Source organism: Nilaparvata lugens, chromosome 3, assembly GCF_014356525.2.
Source record: "Nilaparvata lugens isolate BPH chromosome 3, ASM1435652v1, whole genome shotgun sequence".
In the NCBI taxonomy this organism is placed as follows: domain Eukaryota; kingdom Metazoa; phylum Arthropoda; class Insecta; order Hemiptera; family Delphacidae; genus Nilaparvata; species Nilaparvata lugens.
The window spans coordinates 58,705,099-58,715,191 of record NC_052506.1 but is presented as its reverse complement, the minus strand read 5'-3'; the positions used below and the strand labels follow the sequence as shown (position 1 = coordinate 58,715,191).

Below are 10,093 nucleotides of genomic sequence, written 5' to 3'. Positions count from 1 at the left end.
GTCAAAAGATCAGGAACCCCCCAAGGAGTACAGAATACAGTATAAACTTGATCATTAAACAGGTAACATCAACGTATAAATTAATAGTGAATTTTTCTCACAGGAAGAATAGTTTTATCATTAGTGATTACAAGTTCAGAATTAATACATGTTTCAAGACAATCATACATGTACCGGTAGAGGTGAGCTCCCAATAGCCCGACAATTCATAATATAACACAAAAGTATAATAATTTCTGCAATGACACCCCAAGACCCAAGGTTTAACCTCATTTTCTAGCGCTATTGGGGCTGAAAATATTCTTGAACGATCATTGGAGCTGTCAAATCATTGAATTGAACTATAATAGAACTGTAATATTATTTTCAAAGAGGAAGGTCATTGACACACATTTTGCTGTATATTGAACATGCTTTTTCTTATTCATTCGAGTTATTTCGTGAGAACCTGCAACACTCATTAACTTAGTGAGATTTAAAAAGTATTCTTATGGCAGAAATTATTATTATTAATATTATTATTATTCTTATTCTTATGGGCAGTACTCTAGGGACTCAAGTAGGCGTCGCAGTTCTCTGTTTACACGAGTGGTGGGATACATCTGTGTGGAAACGATTAAAGCCGGCTTCTTGTGAGTCACCCTCATTTTCCAGAACAAAAAGAGAAAGAAGTGAACAACTCGGCTCTTTATGTTTATCTGCGCGACTCTTGGCGCTCAGATTATCTCGCCACTCAGTAACAGCTCTTCCTGGAAAAATTCAATTAAAATTTTATTTTGGATGATCTAAAAATCATCCCCGATGGACCATGCTTTCTTTTGTTTCCTCTTCTCACGCTCTTCTTAGCCGTTTCAGCAGTATCTAGTACGCGTCTAGACTAAATCACATCGCCATTCTTACACACACAAGTATAGCAGGGATAAGTTTGAGTTTAGTTGGCTGAGAACGAAATATGATATCGTTATAAGGGAGGAAACATGGGCCCCGGGAGTGCCTTTACCACCCACAGCGAGATTACAACAATGTTCTCGCAAAATGCTTCGAGGCGGAGCTTACTACCAAAAAAGAACGATATTTCCATCCATTATATTACACAAGTCGGTGTAATACAGCTGACCTCCCGTTTATAAGCTCAAAACTATTGAAGCTGAGACCTAACCTCACAAAAATTGACGTTTATTTCTTCAAACTCTGACTTCTTCAATGTTGTTCCCATGTAAGACCGACGGCAAACCAAGTCGTCTACTGCAACTGAGTGTGATCCTTCCATCCCTCTTTACGTCAATCAATTCCATCAATTTTATATTGAGCTGGAAGCTGCATCCAATATGACTGGATCGTGATCGAACAAAAAATATAATAATTTTCTGGCCCTCCCAATGTTAAAATTCACAATGTGGTTGTAATAATTATTAATCTCTTTGTTCAGTTGCTGAAAAAAATATTCAAATGAAAGTACTGCACTTTGAATATTTTGATGATTTTTATTGGTTTCATAAGAAGTTTTCACATCTTGGATAAACCAAAAATAATAGTTAATTTAAGAATAAGATTTCAATCCTTAATAAACAGTCGTTTCGAATTTCTGATAGAAAAGTACAAATTCTCCAGAAGAAGTAATTCTCATTCTCAAGCTAATTGCAATGCCTCAGTATATCGATGGATTTTGAGAGCTTAGAACCAGAGATGTAGTAAATCGTCAGTTTTCGTAAAACGTATAGTTTTCGTTTCTCTATGTTAGAACTCAGCGGGAATTGAACCAGTATTCAAAAACTTCAGGAAACAAACAGGGTACTCCTAATCAATCATGTATTGAAGACTCTGGAGGAATAAGGATCATTCACGAAATATAAGTACTTATTTTTCGTACCTTAGCGGTTATTCGAAGATACTCTTATCCTTACATGATAAAACACGATTAAACTTTTCAGGACACTGAATGGCACTATGAAAAAAAATTATTTAAAACATAAATGAAAGCAAACTAATAAACTACAGAAGCAAATAATGATTGATTTCCCCAAAAGAGCAATAGATAATTAAGACTACATCTTTACTCTCGTAGTGCTCCTAGCAAAGTGTCCTCCGAAACATAATCTGGTCTCTCGGTTATGGAATCGCCCCACCACTGTCTTTAGAAACGGGTCTTCTATTGGTTGACTGAAAAGAGGGGAATCATATTTCGCCAATAATCGCGTCACTGCTAGAGCCTTAGGACTGACGTGAGATCTGTAAAATCATCGGTTTGTTATAAAATACAATCTTGCAATTCTCTGGCTTATCGCACCTTATGTCGCGCCAGGGAGGCTACGTTGGAGAGATAATAATTCACCCAATTTTGGGTGAAAATGTCACTGAACATTGATTGTAGAGATTTTGCTCAATCTTTTCCACTTGAATTTTTTTGTTTAAATTGTATCTGAAGCCTGATAATTGGGAATCTGAAATCACACTTTGCATTGATGGGGCGGAGCTCCTGAAACTTAGAGCTTATCAATGACTATTTTAGGTATAAATTTGATCAAAATCTTTGAAGCCGTTTTCGATAAAATTGCGAAAAACCCTTTCGAAATTGTATGTGTCGGATCCTTATAGGGGAAGGACACACACACACACACACACACACACACACACACACACACACACACACACACACACACACACACACACACACTAATAATAATATAAAAGGAAGAGTAGTTTACTTCCTACGCCAATATCACGCAAATGAACCAATAAATCGAATGATCAAAATTATGTCAAACACGTTCAGAAACAAATTCAACAGAAGTAATAAGATTGATCTTAGAGGAAACGTGTGTACAAATATCCCTATTTTATTATGATTTAGAAATAAAAAAGCATGTGGAATTCACAAAACTTATGTTGCATTGAGAGTGATTAAGCTATGTGGAATAGTGCTGTTGGTGTAGTGTTGTTGGAAGGAGGATTCCAGCAAACTTTGAAAGACGATAGCGTGGTATTTGTGCGAAAAAGTCTAGTCGAAGTGGACAAGTTAAAATAGACGAGCACCAAGAGCCAGTGCACAACCACAATAAGTTGTGCTTAGGGACGAGGATGGAAGCTGGTAATTGAAAGTTGTGAGCGGGGAGGAACGGCGTTGGTTTGACCTCCAAGAATTTCGTCCACCCACAACCTCTAATACTGTCAACCTACAGCATTTGAGACTTGCTAAGCCTACGCTGTGCATCAACTTGTGTTCAGAGAAATTTGTATCATTGAGTGTGTAAGAAATAAAATCAGTGCTATCTATATTCTTCAAATCCAAATCTAGCTTGAATTACTTCTTCTATCAAGTTATCCTGATGATAATATTCGTGAATAAGTGAATCATGAATCATTGCAATACCTATAACTCATAAATTTTTATCAAGAAAGGCAGACATGGAGAATAAATTCAGCTGGATGATTCGCAGGACTTTTTATTTGGGTTATCTAAGACTACATTCAATCATTCTTGTCCAGGATGAATAGTTTTCGCACTCATATTTGAAAATTGGAATCAATAACCTACTTGAAGTGATATATCACTAAAGCGCATTAACATTATTGTTTGAAATCAGAGGTAGAACAAGCTTTCACTTGGATTAGTGTGGGTTTGGATTTAGATTAATGTATTGTCGTGTGCTCACATATTAATGTGAATTTTAGCTGTAAAGCTTGGCACCTATATGATATGCGATAAGACCTTGCTCTCTTCTCGCTCTCATCCCCTAATCAACTGCTGAATGTGGTGGTTATTAGTCTCTCCTGTACTTTGCACTTTTTTCGACCTTCTGACTTGGCGAGATAAAAGCAGGCATCAGCACAGGTTAGCTGTGCTACTACTCAATCTCCACTTATGGCACGGATTTTATTGTTAAAACGCACACTGTGATTCAGATAAAGTAAAACGTCTGTGGGCTATTGATGATATCTGAAAAATATCTTATCTCATTTTAAAATTGCAAGAATACGGTGGAAAATATTAGTTCTTATTCGTAAGTATGAAACAAAAAGAAATATTAATATAGGTATGAATTTCTCTGTGCAGATTGTGAGTGATTTAGATAGAATAAAACCTCATGAAGGGTACTGGTAATAATGAATGGCCCAGCTCATTCTTAGATTGCAGGAATACGGGTTGAGAATAATAGTTCTCATTCGTAAGTATGAAATAGAGAAAATAATATTGAAATGGGCCTTCCCTATTCATCTATCATATTCATTTGTCATCTGTATACTATTCTTGATTTAACGGGCAGTCCTGTTACTGTAATATTTATTGAAAAGCAAAAATCTCTCAATAAGGGTGAGAATGTCTTAATCGGTAAAAATATTTCGATTATTTTTCAGTTTAATTGTTGGTAATTGTTCATTCTTCTCACTGTTTTGAGCTTTCCAGAATCTTGGATCAAATAGAATTTTTAAGAAGCTCAATTCAATCACCAACTTCAGTAGGCCTCGATAAGGCCTAGTTCATTATCATCATTCTAAGTCATCCTATTATATTAAGTGAGCAATTTCTGTATATTTGTATTTTTATATTTGGTTATTTATGTTCAACGGATCTCGAAAATGGCTCTAACGATTTTCACGAAATTTGGAACATAGATTTATGATATGAAAATTCGATTGCATCCTTGGGAAAACTCGTCGAACGACATTAAAAGGATATTCATCCTTGGCTGAAACAGCTGTGGGTAGTAAAAAAGTGAGTGAGCGAGTGAGTATGTGAAAAATCAAAATATCGTATCCCCGAAATTCATAAGATGACATAATAGCCAGCTGTGAAATATAAAAACGATCATTTTAGAGAATTGTGTTCTGTTTATCAATAAATAAAAATAACGACCGAAGCTCGGTGCCCCGATATTTACAGTGAAACTTACATACCGTAGTTTTAATTTCTGAGAGTGGTTTTGGTAAGTGACTATAATAGCTAGTTATTGATTTTGAAAATAACAGCTGAAGTAGCAGGTTATTGTCATGATGCCATCAGTGAGTGTAGAATGTAATCCTATACTCACATTCTTACTATAATTCTATACTCACATTCTACATTCTATACTTACATTCTATACTCACTGGATACAATTTATTCATTTGAAATATTTGACACATTCAAAAAAAAAAAAATGTAACTAAGGACTCAATGAAAATAGAGAGCTCCTAATTTCTTCATTAAATTGAATTTTTTATGTCAAAAAAGGTGTGAGTGACTTTTTCTGTCCGATGGCTCGATTTGCAAAAATCGTAAAAAGACTGGGAAAGGGGCCGATAATCTGTTGTTTTTGGGCCACCTTGTAAGAAGCTCCAGGGCTAGAAATTCAATCATTATTTGTATTAAAGGCTGTTCAATACTCCAGAATCTTTAAATCTAAAAATTCAGCATGTTCGGAATTATTCTCCCAAGTAGTATAAAAAGGAGAAGTCTGGCACACTTCCGGTGTGCCAGACTTCTCCTTTGGGTAAAAATGAACCTAACCTAAGAAAAAATCCAACCTAACCTAACAAACCTAACCTAACCTAGCCTAAGGTCGAAGATCAGGGTCAACCTAACCTAATATAACCCAAAAAATCTAAAAAAACTTAACCTAACCTAACCTAAGGTCAAGTTCAAGGTCAAAGTCAAGGTCAAGGTCGAGGTAAAAGTCAAGGTCAAGGACAAGGTCAAAACGTCAAAACTTAGAAAGAGAAAAAAAAATTAATGAAAATAATAATGAAAAATCAAAAAAATAAATCAGAAGACCCCCACTCACTTGGGAAGCATATAAATAGTGTGTAGAACAGTTGAGGAGCATCAGTGCAGTGTTTTGATCATTAGCAGAGTGTGTGCTCCTGAAGTCTGTGTCACAAGTGATTCTTTGCATGATACATAGCCAGTGACAGTAACAGAGGTTGGTATCCAAGTTTTGTCTATCAGTTTTATTGTTTTTTTTTTTTTTTTGCTATATAATGGACATGTCTAGAAAGTTTGCGAAACAGTTAGCCATATTGAGTTGTCCATACAAAGATGGTAGGTTATGTAGATTGATTGATGCATTTGTGGACAGTTGCTCTGCATATCAGGCTCTTGCACATTTCTACAATACACAGAGATGTCAAAAGTGTAGAGAATGAGGAGTGATAACCCATTGTTTTCCCACTTACTTTCGAAAAAGGATTGAATTTGTAGGTGATTATGTTAGAGAAATCCCAACTGCACCAATTATTGTTGAAGCTGAAATTGTGTACTCAAAATTCCCAATCATGCAGGTATGGCAAAGTTGTCCATTGTGGTCAGTTGATTGGGTGGGCTATAAAGAGGATATGACTCGAGCAGACCTTTACGATGCAGTCGAGACAGAGTATTGGAAATGGGTGAAACATGAAATTATTTGTATGCAGAAAGTATATGATTATTATATCTACTTATACACGCACACATGTACACATCCATTTTTCTATTAACGGTTTTTTGTTCTGTTGAAGATGAGTTATGGTGCCAGCTCATGACTGTGGCATTGGACAAGGCAGGCTGGTCAGCAGAGAAGACCAAGCCAAGCCCAGCAGCAACAGCAGCAGCAGCCAGGCAAGATGATTGTGATGATGCTAGGACCTGCCAGCACAATCCTCAGGCAGCTGCAAACTGCTGGTGGTGTTAGCAACATTGGTCTAGGACTAACAACCCTACAGGGTAGCAACTCTACCTCATTGCCTAGAGCGCCTTCATCTTCCCAGGCTGACAGTGTTTCAGCAGATGCCATTTCTGTATCCACTGAGAACTTTCAACCCAGGTAAACTTTGTAATTTCAAGATTCGAATTTCCACAATCTCACTTGCATTATGTTACAACAGGTTAAGAATTTACAATGAATAGTTTGCAACTCACAACACTTTATATTCAACTTTGAAGAGTTTATAAGCATCACTTATACATGAAGTGAATTAAATAGAGAAAATTGTGATTGGAAATGTTCCCGATCCCAATGCTCATTACTTCTAATAAAGTCAAATGTATTCAATTAAAATTGTAAGTCTCATGGTTGTCTGATCCTTCTCTATAAGTATTCCCTATAGGAATTCACCCTCCACCATAAATACAATTATACCCTTACGAAGACAATATTAGTATCACAGTAGCCCATTCTCTGTGTTGGAAATATGAATTTACAAATCCATTTGCTTCATACACTTTCTTTTCATATTCCATAATCACAAGTTTCCAGAATAATTCTTTTCTAAATTTAATTGCAGTGCAACGTCAACTCCTAAAGGAAAGAAGAGAAGACCACACAAAAGAAAAGTACCAGTGCATTTGATGAAATGGAGATTACAGCAAAAGTAAGTAACTCAATAGTGTACAGAATATAATTATCAGCTAGTATAGTAAATTATTATTTCCCTCTATAAAAAGAAGTGAAGTTTTTTATGGTCCATATTCTTGTATCTACCAAACCACCGGTTATTTTTTGATAAATAAAAATAACAATTGAAAAAACGAATAAGCCAACACATACATTATAATATAAAAAACACATATTTGAATAATGATACTTGGAATAGACATTCAAATTCAAAGTTATATAATATTATTTCTTATACAAACATAACGTTTCCAGCCATTTCTTTAACTATGATTCAATTATTTCCCAAACTATATCCATTTAAAATTTAATTCAATGAGAATTAATACATCAGACCTATAAACTTTTCTTTTTTGTGAAGGAAATCTAAAGGAGAAGAAAAATCTGGGCCATCAACATCTTCTTCCACCTTAGAGTCAAATCTAAAAAACAGCGTCCTTGATGTCACCTCTGATTTTGCTACAATTGTGCCACCAATCCCCTCAATTGGTCTACAACCAGCTTTGAACCATGAGATTGATACCACCTCAATGCGAAATAGTGGAGTTTCTTACATGGAGAGTAACGTCTGTGATACTTTACTAACAAGGTATGTCATCATCTCAACTTACAACTAATTTCATATATACGAATATGGTGTTCTCTATACTTCCTAACAAGTAGAATGTATTTTGGTCACTGGTACACTTTTTTCTATATTCTATTGTTTTTTCAACTGTTATATATATAAAGCTTTGTTGGATCAACCCACAATATTACTCATTGAGGAATATGATTTTGGACTAGTATTGTTTCGCAAGAGAAGATTCACAATAAGATCAATTTTATTAGAAGTTGAATGATTCAGCTAGGTTGTGTTGAAGGCGTTTGTAGATGCTAAACAAGAACAAGAATAATTTTTCATAGTTAATATTTGATACTTTTAGTTAGATAAATATTTTTTCAAGCCAGTATTTCAAAGCTAAAAAAAACAAATATAGCCTACAATATGAAAATAGCAATAATGACTCGATCACCTGACTAATATTTATTTGAAATTTTAGTACAGTATAAATAAATTCCACACTAGTTAATAAGACTAATATTACTAGTTCATTCATGCAATAGGCGCCTCAGGTTGGCGATTCTATTAAGCTCCAAGAAAAACTAACATATTAGCAAGAGTCAGAGAGGGATAGTAAGATTTTTTTCTTTCAATTACAAAGAATAGGCACAAAAGACATTCCAAACCTGAAGAGACTTTCTGCACATCGTTCTACAACAGAAAATATTACAATGGGCTGAAGTGAGAAAGAGTGTGACAGGGATAGGGGAGAAAGCATGAAACTATCATTCGCCAAACGCGTTCTCTCTCACTGCTGTATTGCTTCTCCAAACTTAGGGGTTGGAAGAGAGAGAAAGCGATTGTCAGAGAGAGTGCGAGTAAAAAACTTCTCTTGTCAAAAATTTGTGAAAAATATCAAATGAAGCAAATTTCAATCTTTCAAATTTACACCCTATTTACCACACAGTAATCAAGTAATTAGTGTAATGCTTTATTACTTTTTTCTGTTTTGTATAATAGTCCAGTCAAATAGTTGTTTTTCAGGAAACAGCCCGAAAGAATTTTTTGCGTCGGTTCTATATGTATTTTGGGGCCCTGAATTCTAATCTGAAATTTGCTGACACGCCAGAGGGTGGCTTCACCCCCAAAATTTTGGACTTTTTTAAGTTTTCCATTTAATCTCGAGAACCTTGAATTTTTCGAGAAAAAGCATTCTCTATATAACATTGAAGATAATTAAATTTATATTTAAAATATAAAACATAATAAAATTTCCAATAAATTGAGTGGTCGTGCAGGACTCCACGATTTTTGATTCCAGAGCTAAGAGTTTTCAAAAAAAGGGGTATTTTTTTAAGGGGTTTCCAAAATTATGCAAACCTACCACTTCTACCCTATACAACTAGGATCTTTTTCTAGTAATGATAGAAATCCACACATCACGTGAATTAACAATATTAATTCTGAACAGAATTCCTTAGGTATTTTTGAATTTAGTAGTGGTGGGAGGGGGAATACACCCAAAAATAAAAAATCATGTCCTACAGCCAAAATTCAAATTTTCATTATAATACCTTTTCATGGCCTTCCTAACAAAAAAGAAACACATTTCGGCTGAAATCACCTTACGAGGGTTATGTTCTATGAGAATCACTCGTAAGATTTCAGTATTTCCTAGTGGGGGGCACACATAAGGATACGTCCAGGATCAAAACTTTAATCACTTATGAATTTTGACTGAATGATCACATCTCCTCGTACTACAGCTCGTTCATATCAGCACGTCAAGGCGGTTAAAAATCATGTATCATGTCACTAAAATTTGTTATAAGAATAGGAAATTCCTCCTTTAGTGTATTTCAGCCCATATTTCAATGCATAGAAAAATGACCGATTTCTATATTCAAAACTGTGTGTCTCGGTAACTCAAAATGATACTTGGTCTTGATTTGAAGAAAAGAATCTCCTCTTTTATGGGAGGTGAATGATTTTTGTAAAAATATAATCGTGAAGTAAGATACGTTTGTTTCAAAAATCAAGAAATTTGCGATATTTTTCTTATTTTCACAGTCTTGACAGTTTTTCGATATTAACAATAATTCAAGATCAATTTAAGGCAAAAAAAATTTTAAATTTCAGCCTATAGAGCATGAAATTTTCTCTCATTTAAGACCAATCGCAAGTTTCTATCATGTATTGT

General features: G+C 34.9%; 1 protein-coding gene across 1 annotated transcript; it reads left to right on the top strand.

Moving 5' to 3' along the window:
- The first annotated feature begins 6,579 nt into the window (after nt 1-6,579).
- LOC120350259 lies at nt 6,580-8,688 on the top strand. The gene is made up of 3 exons (XM_039422849.1): nt 6,580-6,779; nt 7,240-7,326; nt 7,711-8,688. Exons 1-3 carry the CDS (start codon nt 6,580-6,582, stop codon nt 7,964-7,966), a joined length of 543 nt encoding a protein of 180 aa, XP_039278783.1. The 3' UTR covers nt 7,967-8,688.
- Nucleotides 8,689-10,093: the final 1,405 nt, after the last annotated feature.